The sequence below is a fragment of the Rhinatrema bivittatum genome, chromosome 3 (genome assembly GCF_901001135.1).
Source record: "Rhinatrema bivittatum chromosome 3, aRhiBiv1.1, whole genome shotgun sequence".
NCBI lineage: Eukaryota > Metazoa > Chordata > Amphibia > Gymnophiona > Rhinatrematidae > Rhinatrema > Rhinatrema bivittatum.
This window is the reverse complement of record NC_042617.1, coordinates 590,467,055-590,483,120: the sequence shown is the minus strand read 5'-3', so window position 1 is coordinate 590,483,120 and position 16,066 is coordinate 590,467,055. Positions and strand designations below refer to the sequence as shown.

At 42.8% G+C, this 16,066-nt stretch overlaps 1 protein-coding gene across 1 annotated transcript in view; it reads right to left on the bottom strand.

Moving 5' to 3' along the window:
• Nucleotides 1–8,717: 8,717 nt before the first annotated feature.
• The window catches only part of LOC115088675 (potassium/sodium hyperpolarization-activated cyclic nucleotide-gated channel 4-like), a 194,575-nt gene continuing 187,226 nt past the window's right edge, over nucleotides 8,718–16,066 (bottom strand). Inside the window, exons 9-10 of the mRNA XM_029596934.1 lie at nucleotides 14,259–14,496; nucleotides 8,718–8,749 (exon numbers count right to left, since the gene is read on the bottom strand). Of these exons, the coding sequence (XP_029452794.1) occupies nucleotides 8,718–8,749; nucleotides 14,259–14,496 (270 nt within the window). The remainder of the gene's footprint in view (nucleotides 8,750–14,258; nucleotides 14,497–16,066) is intronic.

Below are 16,066 nucleotides of genomic sequence, written 5' to 3'. Positions count from 1 at the left end.
TTTGAGAACCAGATAGGTTTCATTTTTCTTTTGCTTTTCTTTACATTTCTAACATATAGAGCAGTTGCCTTGGCGATTGCTCCTTTTAGATTGGTCCACTGCTGATCCACATCTCTCTCATTTTCCCATCCATTCAGTTCTTCCTCTAGGTACTTCCCCATTTCCTCAAAGTCTGTGTTTTTGAACTGTAAAACTCTGGTCTTTGTGCTTCTTTTCCATATTCTTTTAGTGATATTAAACCATACCGTTTGATGATCACTGGTGCTGAGGTGGGCGCCCACCTTGACATCAGAGACGATATCTCCATTATTGAGCACTAAGTCGAGAATAGTTCCTTCTCTTGTGGGTTCCAATACCATTTGTTTGAACAAAGATACTTGCATGGCATCCACTATTGCTCTACTGTTTTTAGATTCTGCAGATGGGATTTTCCAGTCTACATCTGGCATATTAAAGTCACCAACGATCACCACTTCCCCTTTCTTACCTATCTTATGGATGTCTTCAACCAGATCTCTGTCCAGCTCTTCCTTTTGGTTTGGAGGCCTGTAAACCACTCCAATATAAATGGATGCTCCATCATCTGTTTTTAGGTCGACCCATAGTGCTTCTTCCTTGCCCCAACTTCCTTGCAGCTCAGATGCTTGGATATTATTTCTGACATAAAGAGCCACACCTCCCCCTTTTCTATCCACTCTGTCCTTCCTTAACAAGTTATAGCCTGGTATTGCCGTATCCCAATCATGAGATTCTGTGAACCATGTCTCTGTGATAGCAACGATGTCCAGTTCTGCCTCTGTCATTAGGGCCTGCAGATCTGGGATTTTATTTCCCAAACTATGAGCATTTGTAGTCATAGCTTTCCAGGTACTCTCTTTACGGTTATTGCTTTTCCTGTACTCCTTATGAGACTTTAGTTGAGATTTGTTATTCACTTTACTCTTTCCTTTTGCAGTTGTGCCATTGATGACAGAGTTATCCATCTCAATTAGCTTTTTCTTTTGGTTATGGATCTTGAAGTTCTGCATGCATTGGTTTTTTCTCTTTTCTCGTAACACGTCAATGTTTTTCTCTAGAATTTCTTCAGTTAATATAGGGAGGGCTTTATGTTCTTGTTGCTTTGATACTGTATGTGTCTCCTTGTTGGCAGTAGCCATCATTCTGGCGAGTCACCCACTCTTCATTGGCGGCCTCTTGACTTTATGGATCCACAGTGTTTATCCCACGCCCCTTTGAAGTCCTTCACAGTTCTAGTCTTCACCACATCCTCCGGAAGGGCATTCCAGGCATCCACCACCCTCTCCGTGAAGAAATACTTCCTGACATTGGTTCTGAATCTTCCTCCCTGGAGCTTCAAATCGTGACCCCTGGTTCTGCTGATTTTTTTCCTACGGAAAAGGTTTGTCGTTGTCTTTGGATCATTAACACCTTTCAAGTATCTGAAAGTCTGTATCATATCACCTCTGCTCCTCCTTTCCTCCAGGGTGTACATATTTAGATTCTTCAATCTCTCCTCGTACGTCATCCGATGAAGATCCTCCACCTTCCTGGTCGCCCTTCTCTGTACCGCCTCCATCTTGTCTTTGTCTTTTTGAAGATATGGTCTCCAGAACTGAACACAGTACTCCAGGTGAGGCCTCACCAAGGACCTGTACAAGGGAATAATCACTTCCCTTTTCTTACTCGATATTCCTCTCTCTATGCAGCCCAGCATTCTTCTGGCTTTAGCTATCGCCTTGTCACATTGTTTCGCTGACTTCAGATCATTAGACACTATCACCCCAAGGTCCCTCTCCTGCTCCGTGCACATCAGCCTTTCCCCCCCCCCCCATCGAATACAGTTCATTCGGATTTCCACTCCCCATATGCATGACTTTGCACTTCTTGGCATTGAATCTCAGCTGCCATATCTTCGACCACTCTTCCAGTTTCCTTAGATCTCGTCTCATTCTCTCCACTCCTTCCGGCGTGTCCACTCTGTTGCAGATCTTAGTGTCATCCGCAAAAAGACAAACCTTACCTTCTATCCCATCTGCAATGTCGCTCACAAAGATATTGAACAGGACTGGTCCCAACACCGATCCTTGCGGTACACCACTTAAAACCGCTCTCTCTTCAGAGAAGGTTCCATTTACCATCACACATTGTCTTCTGTCCGTCAACCAATTTGCAATCCAGGTCACCACCTCGGCAATCACTCCTAAGCTTCTCGTTTTATTCACCAGTCTCCTGTGCGGAACCGTATCAAAAGCTTTGCTGAAATCCAAGTAGATGATATCGAGTGCTCTTCCTTGATCCAATTCCTTGGTTACCCAGTCAAAAAAGTCAATCCATGCTGCCTCTGGTCCATCAATTCTCCCGACTGTAGATAGTTCACTATTCTCTCTTTCAACAGTGACTCCATTACTTTTCCCACCACCGAAGTGAGGCTAACCGGTCTGTAGTTACCAGCCTCCTCTCTGTTCCCACTCTTGTGAAGCGGGACCACCACCGCTCTTCTCCAATCACTCGGCACCACTCCCGTTTCTAGGGATCTATTGAACAGGTCGCACAGCGGTCCCGCCAGCACATCTCTGAGCTCCCTCAGTATCCTTGGATGAATCCCATCAGGCCCCATGGCTTTGTCCACTTTCAGATTCTTTAGCTCTTCCCATACATTATCTACTGTAAATGGATTTTCCTCTGTTCCGCTTCCCTCCAGTTTCTTGTTGTGAAGAGATGGTCCTTCTCCAGGGTCTTCTTTAGTGAACACAGAGCTGAAGTATTCGTTTAATATTTCTGCCATTTCTTCGTCTCTCTCCACACATTGATCATTTCCACCTTTCAATTTCACTATACCACTTTGGACTTTTCTCTTTTCGCTGATGTATCTGAAAAATGTTTTGTCACCATATTTTATCTCCTTGGCAATCCTCTCTTCCGCTTGACTTTTTGCCAACTTGATTAATTTCTTAGTCTCCCTCAGTTGAATCAAATATTCTTCTTTGTGACTCCAATATCACTCTAAGCTTCAACAGCAAGAGGAAATGTGGAAAAAAGGATTCACACTCACAAAGAGGGGAGTAGCTGGCTTGTTACGGCGGTTACTACCCCAAATCAAATAAGCCTGATACTTCACTTTCAATGCATATACAGCATAGTTCTCTGCTTCAACGGCAGGGGAGAAGAAAAACTGATACTTCACACATCCAGCAGAGCTCTCTGCTTCAACGGCAGGGGAGAAGAAAAGAGGGTTCGCACTCACAAAGCGGGGAGTAGCTGGCTTGTTACGGCGGTTACTACCCCAAACCAAATGTGCCTGATACTTCACTTTCGATGCATATCCAGCATGGCTCTCTGCTTCAACAGCATGGGAGAAGACTGATACTTCACGCATATCCAGCATAGCTCCCTGCTTCAACGGCAGGGGAGAAGAAAAACAACCAATAAGGGCTGTATAACATAGTCTGGGTAAAACAAATAAGCATGGGTGTAGCTTGCTTATTGCGGCGGCTACTACCCCTAACGAATCAAGCTAGATATTTCACTTGGATGCAGCTCCATCACTGCTCTCTACATTAAAGGTGGGGGTGGAAGGGAAATAGAACCAAGAGCTAAGAGAAACAGATAAGTATGAGAGAAAAAATGTGTGAAGCTTGCTGGGCAGACTGGATGGGCCATTTGGTCTTCTTCTGCCGTCATTTCTATGAACTAGTGGATTGTAGGGGTAAAAAAACAGGAGAATTCTCTCTGAGTCACCTAGTATCTATCTACCTAGAAAGGAAGCAAGCAAGCAGAAAGGGCCTGCTTGTTCTCCCAAGCCCACAACTGCAGTTCTGCCCCTGATTGTCTGGATTGGTCCTCAAGGATTCAAAAGGGGTTTCTGGGAACATTATAGTGTTCATGAGCTGTGAGGACCTGAGACTTAGGAATCTTTTGGAATTATAAACAAATACATCTGTGCCTATAAAATGAAGTAGTGAATTACTGTGTTGTCTGTGTAACCTGAATTAGAATGGATTGAAATATGAGTTTTCCTTTTGAACCTGCTTAAATTGAATTCAAGTCCTCTTGTTGTCGCTGAGAAGGGATGTGTAACTGCATAAACAATCCTGCAAGGGTACGCCAGGATCTACTTGTATTTTCTATTGCAATATAAACTAAAATAAAACCCAGTTGTGAAATGCTGGACTGGAGTGTCTTACTTGCAGATAGCTCCCAAAAACCTGACAAGAATGCTAGTATAATTGCTTATGTCTGCCTAGTAGGTTCTTAAATGGAACAATTTCTTTCAGTCTTTTAAAGATCAGTGAGCATGGCTTGCGAAATAGGCCAACTTAGGTTTGTGCCCCAAAGCTGACTCAGCCATATTTTTAATAGTTTACTGAAAACTATTAGTAGATTAGGGGCTAGTCTGATGTGGGTTAGCAAAACATCCCCAAAGATTGGGATTGAACCAGATTAGGCTCTCTATCTGGTTGTTGTGAGGTATACTTCTTAGGCATAGGCACTCACAGTTGTGTTTGTGACCAAGAGCATGGGGGGAGCAGATATGGTATGAGTTGGCAGATGAAGTAGGGCAGTGCACAGGCCTTGAAGACCAGAACCAAGATTTTGAAATGAGCCCCTTAGAGTATCAGGAGCCATTGAACAGACTGTAGAATGTTACTTTTGGCAACCTGTGGGATGTCCCTACAGGCTACCACACTTACCCTCGATGCCACGAAACACCAGGACTCCTCTCTGCGGCAAGACCCTGTCGGACCTCGCAGATGCAGCAGGATGCCGCTGGGACAGCTGCCTCAGGCCTTTCCTCTAAGTGCACGTGCACCCAACATTGCCGGATTTAAAGGTTCCACTGAGGGAAAAGATTGTGACGCTCATAGATAACATCACCGCTGCTGCCCTATAAAAGGACCACTGGAACTCTATTTTGCCTCAACAATGGGTCTCCTGCTATCCTTGCAGTGTATGTTGCCAGTGTTCCTGTGCCTCATCTTATCTTGTCTTCCAGTCCAGCCTTGCCTTGTCTCACCTTCCAGTCCAGCCTCATCCAGCCTTGCCTTGCCTTCCAGCCCAGCCTGCCTTTCTCTTTTTCATCGTGTTTCATGAGTGTCTCCCCCTCTGATTGCCGCTTCGGATTCTTGACTTCTAGCCTGGACCTGACTACAATTGCTTGCTGCCTGCCCTGACCTTGGCTCTCTTCTGACTTCCGTAAGCCTGCTGTTTACTTTGTCTCTAGTATGTAACTACCATCTCTGCCCTAGGGACTCACCTGTCCCACCAGTTGCCAGAATCCAAGGGCTCAACCTGCAGAGGAGGCAGCTGATAAAGGTGAAGCTCCAGACTGTCTTGATACAGGGTGCATTCACCAGCTGCCGGCGCAGTTCTCAGGGGCTCGCCCTCGAAGCTGGGTCAACTATGCCGCAGTGCTAAGGGCTCACACCCTCCATATCCATTACATAGAATAGGTGTGATCATCTCAAATTTAGTTGCTTTCAGATCAGTTCAGCTGCAGTGTTCTGCATATACTGCAGGTACTGGTTGAATTTCTTTTTTTTAAATCTCAATGTAGATCGAGTTGCTGTAATCCAAGCAGAAGATCACACAGGCCTGGATAAGAACATAAGACTTACCATACTGGATCAGACCAAGGATCCATCAAGCCCAGCATCCTGTTTCGAACAGTGGCCAATCCAAGTCACAAGTACCTAGCAGGATCCCAAGGGGTAGATAGATTCCAAGCTGCTTAATCCAAGAATAAGCAGTGGATATCTGCAACTCCACCTTAATAATAACTTTATCATCTTCATCTCTTCTTTGATGACCCTGCATTTGCGATAGTAGAAGAAAGAATGCTCATTTGGATCCTGCCAGAATCTGAGCTTCAATACTGAGCTTAGAGTCTAGTACAAATCTCAGGCTGTGAACTTGACAGCTGAAAGAAAGAACTGTCCCTTCAAGGATAATCTCAGATTTCAATTGCCAGGGTCTTTTGTTCCTCTTCAAAGTACTTCCATCTTTTGTGGATTTAATCTCAATTTATTTGGCATAGTCAGTCAGAGGACTTCCCAGATATTTTTTGAGGGTGGCTATTGTTTTTTCAGGGTCTGGGGTCAAGTGGGATGAGTAGTCGAATATTGTCAGCATATTAGCAGTAAGTGATCTGATGTTGCCATGGATAGCCATGTATATATTGATTAGTGCTGGTGACAGGATAGATAATTTTGCTATTCCACAGGAGAGAGATTGAAGGCAAGTGATACTGACCCCAGTGAAACAGTTAGGGAGTGATTGTGGAGGAAGGAGTAGAACTTGTATTCAGTGTTTTCTGATTGCGTTCCTCTGATTCTTGAGGTCATTTTATATCTGGGCCAATACAATAATAATTAAGAAGCTTAGATTATAAGACATGCAAGTTTTTACACTTTGCTATTAAGAACCAACAATTGTATCACTCATAAACAGTACTTAAATCTAAACATATATGGGTCCATTTTCAAGGACCGAATGAACAAGTAAGTTAACAGTAAATTTTAGCAGCACCATGAGCTGGAAGTTAGCAATTTAATTATATTGCTCAATGGTAAAGCCTTTACCTAGTATAGCAGTAACTCAGTTTTAATGTGTTGTATAGCTGCTTGTCATAAATCCTCGACAAGCAAAACTCAAAGTTGCTATAAGAAAGATTAATGGTTAGCAGTGTATATAAAATCTGTTATTGTTATGTCTGACAGTTGCTTGGAAAGCTATACTGCTATTAACATGTTGAAATAAATGACATTCAATTTATCAACCTTCATGTCACTGAGAAGCATGACATTCATTTGGGTATTAAATTTATTTATTTATTTAGAGATTTGTTTTATATACCGCGGCACGTTAAGAACATCACCTCGGTTTACAATAAACAATAAATCAGCAACAAGCTTTACAATCTATTTACCAACGCACAGAATGATTTGCCATCATTGTAAATTTGCCATCATTGCAAATTTGCCATCATTGTAAATTTCTACAAATTTAAATCTGTGATCTTTACTCAGGTGGATGATTTGGAAAAAGGTGAATGAATATCGACAGTGTATCAAATACTACAATTTATCAGACAGCATCAAGGGACTATATAGTATAAACCTCTGAGGCATGCTCAAAACATTATGAAGCACTAATCAAAGGAAAGGCAACTTTGGCAATGCGTGACTGATACAACAACAATGGGGTTGATGTAATAAAATCCGCCCCAAAAATGGTACCAAATGTTAACAAATAACGCATGTGTTAAAAGCCTGTAGACCTGCTAGATGCTACAAACTAATGGTATGCAAATCAAACCAGCACTAAAACTCAGCAGTAATCACATAAAGTGTGCAAAAACCGGCGTTAAAACTGACATGCAAAAATCTAAGGGGCGGATTTTAAGAGCCCTGCTCGCGTAAATCCGCCCGGATTTACGCGAGCAGGGCCCTGCGCGCCGGTGCGCCTAAGTTCAATAGGCCTACCGGCGCGCGCAGACCCCGGGACTCGTGTAAGTCCCGGGGTTTTCCGAGGGGAGCGTGTCGGGGGCATGTCGGGGGCGTGCCCGATCCGCGCGGCGTTTTCGGGGCGGGACGTAGCGTTTCGGGGGCGGACCCGGGGGCATGGTTACGGCCCAGGACAGTCCAGGGGCGTGGCCGCGCCCTCCGGACCCGCCCCCAGGTCGCATCCCGGTGCGCTAGCGGCCCGCTGGCGCGCGGGGATTTACGTCTCCCTCCGGGAGGCGTAAATCCCCCGACAAAGGTAAGGGGGGGGTTTAGACAGGGCCGGGCGGGTGGGTTAGGTAGGGGAAGGGAGGGGAAGGTGAGGGGAGGGCAAAAGAAAGTTCCCTCCGAGGCTGCTCCGATTTCGGAGCGGCCTCGGAGGGAACGGAGGTAGGCTGCGCGGCTCGGCTCGTGCCGGCTATACGGAATCGGTAGCCTTGCGCGCGCCGATCCAGGATTTTAGCGGCTACGCGCGTATCTACTAAAATCCAGCGTACTTTTGTTTGCGCCTGATGCGCCAACAAAAGTACGCCAAATCGTGCTGTTTGAAAATCTACCCGTATGGTAAAAACAAATGCTATTTAGTAAAAGGCTGCAATGTTCCCTTTTGCTGACCTGTGGTATTATTGGGGGTGCACACATCCTGTTTTCTTGGACACTCCTACTTGCATGGACATAAAAAGCAGCCACTTCCAGAGCCATTTTGTCAGTCTGGGGTAGTGTTAGGCAAACTCTGGACCTAAGTGTTGAAAGTTTTCTGTGTAGGATTGGTTGTTCTTAGTGCTTTGCAATTGCTGAGTAGTATCTTATGTGCTGTTTGTTTTTCCCTTGCTGTTTCCCATCATTTTGTTTTTTTGTCTCCGTTCTTGAGTAAAAACTATAGCGTGCATCTAATTGTTGATCTGTGACTGTCTGTCTGTCCGTTTTTGAGTTTAGGTTTGTGATAGGGCAGAGTGAGTATTCATGACGGTGGAGAAACTGGAGCATGATGGAGGGGGTGTGAGTTAGACAGTGGATGAGCATGACAGGTGGGCAAGTGATGACAGAGAAGCCAGGAGGAGTGTAGTGCATGAGTAGATGGAGTGTAGATGGGAAGGGGGTGAGAGAAGAGTGGTGTGTATTAGAGGGAACAGAAGGGGGGAAAGAAAGCGGGTGAAGAGACAGAGTAGAGGGAGGGGGAAGGTGAAGAAAGAGGGGAGTAGGTAATGGGCATAGCTCTCAGAGAAGTAAGGATTCACCCCGGTCATCATCTGGGAGTGATGAGCAAGCAAGAATGAGCAGCCAGAGTAATGTTCTCCCTCAGCATGGCTTTTTGTTTAGTGTGAGGGATTGAAGAGAAAGATAATCCTAAGAAAGCAGGTAAACAGAGGGAGAAGCTCTTATTGTGCTTCTCACACAGCGGCCCACAATATTTTTATTAAAGTGTGCTTTGAAGTATTGGGAAGTTAGTATATAAAATTTAAATCACGTTTGCACCATGTGATCATTTTTAATGATATTGGTTTCATTTAGATTTGTGGTTTGTTGCAAGGTCTTATATGTACTCATGGATTTCAAGTTGATGATCCGATACCTATTTATTTATTTATGTATTTAATGCTTTTCTATACTGACATTCATGACACATGTCACATCATATCGGTTTACATCGAACAAGGGAAATACATATTAACGTAAATGTAGCTAGGGGGCTACTGATAGAGATAAGACAGAGATAAGCCTTCTCCTAATTCAGGCCCGTCGCAGTTATGCCTCAGTATATATACTAATGCCTTCTACTCAATGAACGCCATTTCAGACACTGTATATGAGTTGTTATAGTTACGGAGTTACCTTCTGCTTCTAGCTTCTTCTCTCCCTAGTTCCATTACCCTTGTTTTATTGTAACCTTTAAATCTGCTTATATGTTAAAGTTAATGTTATAACCCCTTGTTCCATGTAAACCGATATGATGTGATCTGTATCATGAATGTCGGTATAAAACAGTACTAAATAAATAAATAAATAAGAGAGGAGGTGAGTTAAATGAACAAGGGTTACCAGAACCTTGGAGGGTGGAAGAGGGTGAGGAGCGAAGGAACAGAGAGTAGAAGTATATCTAAGTCAATTAACAGCGATGAGAGGGGACAAGTGACTGAAATTAGATATTACTACAAAATGCATATGAAATACGAGGGTAAGTCAGTAAGTAAGTCACAAATCTCTCTACTAAGGTAATAAAACATATATCTGTAATGTTGTCATATTCCATAGATGGCAGCACCTTAGAAGTGCTTATGTACATAAATAGTTATTTAAACTGTGCATGCGCAGGGGCTGTGTACACAAGGAAAATGGCTGCCGTGTTGACAGATTGTACAGTCGAAGAACAACGTGCTGTTGTCCGATTTTTATGGGCTAAGGGCTTAGTGGCAAAAGACATTCATAAAGAAATGTATCTAGTATATGCAGAGAAATGTCTCTCGCGTAAAGCAATCTATAACTGGACCGATAAATTTGCACAAGGACGTGCCAATGTGAACGACGAAACCAGACCTGGTCAACCTGTAGAGATTGCGACAGAGGCAACTGTGAAGCAGGTTGAAGAGATGGTTCACGCTAACCGGAGGGTAACAATTGATGAAGTTGCCAAAGAAATTGGGTGTTCTCACGGATTATCATATTCCTTAGTGCACGATGCATTGAACTTTCACAAAGTCTGTGCAAGATGGGTTCCCAAACAGCTGACCGAAGACAATAAGAACAACTGGATGGGTGTCTGTTTGGAAAATCTCTGCCGTTATGCAAACGAAGGTGAATCAATGATGGCATGTATTGTTACTGGTGACGAGTCGTGGGTGCACCACTATCAACCAGAAGCGAAATGCGATTCCATGCAGTGGAAGCATCCACTATCACCGACACCGAGAAAGTTCAAGCTTGTGCCTTCTTCAGGAAAGGTGATGTTGACTGTGTTTTGGGACCGAGATGGGATACTCTTAACCAGTTTTCAGAAGCATGGTGAATCTGTTAATTTGGCTTCCTACTGTGCTATTCTATTAAAATTTAAAGGAGCTATTCGTAGAAAACGCCCAGATCTGGAGTGCTGATTCTTCACGATAATGCCAGACCACACACTTCGAATGAGACTTGTCAGACAATTGCGAACCTGCACTGGGAAGTTCTTGAACATCCACCATACAGTCCGGATTTGGCACCCAGCGATTTTCACGTGTTTGGCAAACTGAAAAGCCATCTCGGTGGTAAACATTTCACCAGCGATGAAGAAGTGGAACAAGAGGTGAAGTGCTGGTTACGGTGCCAGCCAAAAGACTTTTACGCAGAAGGTTTTGACGGACTTTTCAAACGCTGGGACAAATGTATAAATGTTCGCGGTGATTACGTTAAAAAGTAGTTGGTTTTTCCAGAAAAACTGTTTGTGACTATATTCTGTATATTTCACAGTAAATAATTCATCTTTTGCATTTAAATAAATTTCATGAATATTAATCCCATGTATGTTTGTGACTTACTTACTGACTTACCCTCGCATATACAGTATAAATACTGAGTTTGACATTACAGATTAGAGAGAGGAAGGTGAAAAGGCAACAAAGGGTAGAAGTATGCATATGAAATATATACAATATAAATACAAATACTGAGTGTGACATTACAGTTTGTAAAGCTTGAGAGAGTAAGGAGAGAATGAACTAAAAGAAGAAATCTATTTAAATTGAATAAAAGCGGTGAGAGGGAGAGGTATAGATTGTGAAAAATATACAATATAAAATACTGATTGTGATATTACAGATTATAAGTTTAAGGATAAGGTTAAGGGAAGGCTTGTTTGAACAGCCAGGTCTTAAGTTTTTTCTTAAAGGTCAGCGGGCAGTGTTCCTGGCGTAGGTCTGGAGGCATGGTGTTCCACAAGGATGGCCCAGCTGCGGAGAAGGCACGTCCCCTGGTGGAGGTGCGAAGAGTGGATTTGGGGGGGGGGGGGCGTGAAGGGTTCCTTTATAGGCCTCTCTAATTGGTCTTTTTGAAGTATGGTGTCGTAGCGGGATTTGTAGGTCGAGTGAGTGCTGATTGTGGATGGTCTTGTGAATAATGGTGAGGGACTTATGAAGGATTCTGAAGCTTATAGGGAGCCAATGGAGATTCCTGAGGATGGGTGTGACGTGATCTCCTCGGCTGGAGTTGGTTAGGATTCTGGCGGCAGCATTCTGAAGCATCTGCAGGGGTTTTGTGGTATTAGCAGGGAGGCCAAGCAGGAGGGAGTTGAAGTAGTCTAATTTAGAGAAGATATGCCTGTAGGCATTGATTCTAGCTGGTGCACCACTAACTGCTGAGACTACCCAGTCCTAAAGCTTCTCATACTCCCCCCATCATAAATTTGGGAGAAGAGTTCCTTACATCTGTTCTGAGAAATAAACATTATGATGGTAACTTTCAAAGCGGTGCACGGACACAAATGTGTACGCATTCGTTGGCCCACGCCCAGGGATGTGGCTATTTTATAACATAAACACATATATGAGTGCATGTTATAAAATAGCCTGACCGCACGCACATATTTGCTCAATTTAAATGTACATTCACCTATGCGCACAAATGCCATTTCTATCGTGTAAGTGGGGGGATTTTAAAAGGCACATGTGCTGACGCCATTGCCAGTTTTCCCAGTTCGTTCCCAGTTTTGCCCAGTTAAGGGATAGTACTTCCAAACCCCCCTAGTTTAATAGCCTCCCTTACTCTCTATTAGCCCCGACTTTGAAAACCCCGCTAATCTGTCTAGATTTTTTTGTTTTATAACTTACACATCATCCATAGCAGAAGTAAAGTTAAGTGGCAGGGGATCCTGGTGCATGCTACTGCATGTAAGTATTTATGTGCAAATATCATGTTAAAATCCCGGAATACCCACCCCGCCCCTTTTTGGAAACTTTTCATTTGTGTGCGCAGCGGCATGTGTGCGCATATACAGATGGCTTTTGAAGTCCACTCGGCATGCACCAGCCCAACATATTCATGCATCCCCTAATTTCGGCGCTTTGTTGGGCTTTAAAAATGCACCTATATGAATCTTAGCATGCCATTCCACAAAATAAACATGTATTTGATCAAGAACACTTGCTAATTTACAGTGCTGGTACTTAGCATGGTAAACTAGTAAACTTGTCAACTAATCTGATCCCATCTACCACACACGTTCAGCAGAAGCAGCCCAATGGATTCAAAGAGAAATAAGAAACAGACTTCAACTAAACAAGGAAAATGGACATCACTACAGTTCCTGAAATAGGTGAGGGGAATCGGGGATGTGGCAAAATTTGGTCTTTCTTCTATATCCCAAACCACATAAATTCTAAGTACTGCAACAATGACTGATTGCGGAGACAGCATGGTGCATCTTATTCCCAAGCAAAACATGTCTCTAAATGGTAGAGAATATGCGTGAACTCTAAAGTCACAACATCTTCCCTTTGCATGATAAGAAAACTTAAGAAAAGCTTGACTTTACTTTAGACATAATAATTCTACCCATGGAAGTAGTTGCACTGTTGGATCAGATTGTATGTATCTGAATGGAATTTTGCCATCAGTTCAATACTGAATATGAGCATAAACAGGCCGATACAGTACGGAGTGCACTGTTAGCCTGCTCTTGGACAATGCATGTTGATGGCCCTATTAGGTATGCACGCGGAATACAGAAAGTAAAATGTGCAGCCAAGCCGCACATTTTACTTTTAGAAATTAGCGCCGATCCAAAGGTAGGCGCTAATTTTTTCCGCACCGGGAAAGTGCACAGAAAAGCAATAAAAACTGCTTTTCTGTGCACCCTCCAACTTAATATCATGGCGATATTAAGTCGGAGGTCCCGAAGAGTAAAAAAAGTTTTTTAAAAAAATGTGAATTCGGCCAGCGGCTGTCGGGCCGAAAACTGGACGCTCAATTTTGCCGGCATGCGGTTTCCGAGCCCATGGCTGTCAGTGGGCAGAAAAGCAATAAAAACTGTTTTTCTGTGCACCCTCCAACTTAATATCATGGCGATATTAAGTCGGAGGTCCCGAAGAGTAAAAAAAGTTTTTAAAAAAAATGTGAATTCGGCCAGCGGCTGTCGGGCCGAAAACTGGACGCTCAATTTTGCCGGCATGCGGTTTCCGAGCCCATGGCTGTCAGTGGGCTCGAGAACTGACGCCGGCAAAATTGAGCATCGGCTGTCAAACCTGCTGACAGCCACCACTCCGGGCTAAAAGGAGGCGCTAGGGATGCGCTAGTGTCCCTAGCGCCTTCTTTTCCCCGTTTCTACCGCACCACCTAATTTGAATACTGAATCGCACGCACCGGCGAGGGGCCGGTGCACGCGCCGGGAGAGCGGGCGTTCGCCTGCTCTCCCGCGGACTTTACTGAATCAGCCTGAAAAGGAATAATGTATAATACCTTGAATTCGTTTTCTAGAACAAAACATACTATAAAGTCAAATTAACTTATACAGAACTCAATATCAAAATAAATCCAGAAGTCATAAACATAACAAAACAATGCAAATCATTTTTTCTCACTCAACTACTATTCCAATATCATTGAATATAACTGTACTGTATCTGAGCAAAGATTTTCTATGCACATTCTTTTCAAAATTGTATCTTGTGCATGAAATAAAGTATTGTATGGGAACTTGTAGTATCAATGAAAAAGTATGTATCTTAGTAAATACATCCATTATTCCAAGTTACATAACATGCACATATGTTTTTGAAAAAATATCTTTACCTCCAAAATAATTTCCTTTGGTTAGTTTTTTTTCTGAGTCAGCATCTTCAATAACCACTACCCCTCTTTCAATAATGTACATTTTGTTTCCAATAGCTCCTTTTCGGAAAATAGTATCTTTCATCTGGAAAACTTCATACTTCAATTCTTTCATCACGCTATTTATAATAATGTTGTTTGCCTTAACAAACCATGGTACACTGAGCAACAGATCACGACAACTGTGAGTCATCACTTCCTGTTTTAAGACAATGAAAGAACATTATCAATTAACAAACAGCAAGCTGCACGTGAAATCACCAAACAGAATTACATTTTCCTCACACAGCGTACAAATTCTTCACAATACCAAAATTTTTGAATTTATTTTCTTGTTGTTGTTAAGAATTCTCATTGCTGAGAAATTAATTCTTATGATAATCATTTTCAAAAATGGCATCTAAACTCAAACTGATGGATCACATGACTGATGGATCACATGACTGAACAAAATCACTGTGAACCTGGTAGATGTAGTAGGCCAGATTGACAAACTAAAGAGTAGCAAATCACCTGGACTGGATGGTATGCATCCTAGGGTACTGAAGGAACTAAAAAATGAAGTTTCTGATCTATTAGTTAAAATTTGTAACCTATCATTAAAATCATCCATTGTACCTGAAGACTGGAGGGTGGACAATGTAACCCCAATATTTAAAAAAGGCTCCAGGGGCGATACGGGTAACTATAGACCAGTGAGCCTAACTTCAGTACCGGGAAAAATAGTGGAAACTATTCTGAAGATCAAAATCGTAGAGCATATAGAAAGACATGATTTAATGGAACACGGTCAACATGGATTTACCCAAGGGAAGTCTTGCCTAACAAATCTGCTTCATTTTTTTGAAGGGGTTAATAAACATGTGGATAAAGGTGAACCGGTAGATGTAGTGTATTTGGATTTTCAGAAGGCGTTTGACAAAGTCCCTCATGAGAGGCTTCTACGAAAACTAAAATGTCATGGAGGCAATGTCCTTTCGTGGATTACAAACTGGTTAAAAGACAGGAAACAGAGAGTAGGATTAAATGGTCAATTTTCTCAGTGGAAAAGGGTAAACAGTGGAGTGCCTCAGGGATCTGTACTTGGACCGGTGCTTTTCAATATATATATAAATGATCTGGAAAGGAATACAACGAGTGAGTTTATCAAATTTGCGGATGATACAAAATTATTCAGAGTAGTTAAATCACAAGCAGACTGTGATACATTACAGGAGGACCTTGCAAGACTGGAAGATTGGGCATCCAAATGGCAGATGAAATTTAATGTGAACAAGTGCAAGGTGTTGCATATAGGGAAAAATAACCCTTGCTGTAGTTACACGAATTAGATTCCATATTAGGAGCTACCACCCAGGAAAAAGATCTAGGCATCATAATGGATAATACTTTAAAATCGTCGGCTCAGTGTGCTACAGCAGTCAAAAAAGCAAACAATGTTAGGAATTATTAGGAAGGGAATAGTTAATAAAACAGAAAATGTCATAATGCCTCTATATCGCTCCATGGTGAGACCACACTTTGAATACTGTGTACAATTCTGGTCGCCACATCTCAAAAAAGATATAGTTGCGATGGAGAAGGTACAGAGAAGGGCAACCAAAATGATAAAGGGGATGGAACAGCTCCCCTATGAGGAAAGGCTGAAGAGGTTAGGTCTGTTCAGCTTGGAGAAGAGACGGCTGAGGGGGGATATGATAGAGGTCTTTAAGATCATGAGAGGTCTTGAACGAGTAGATGTGGCTCGGTTATTTACACTTTCGAATAAT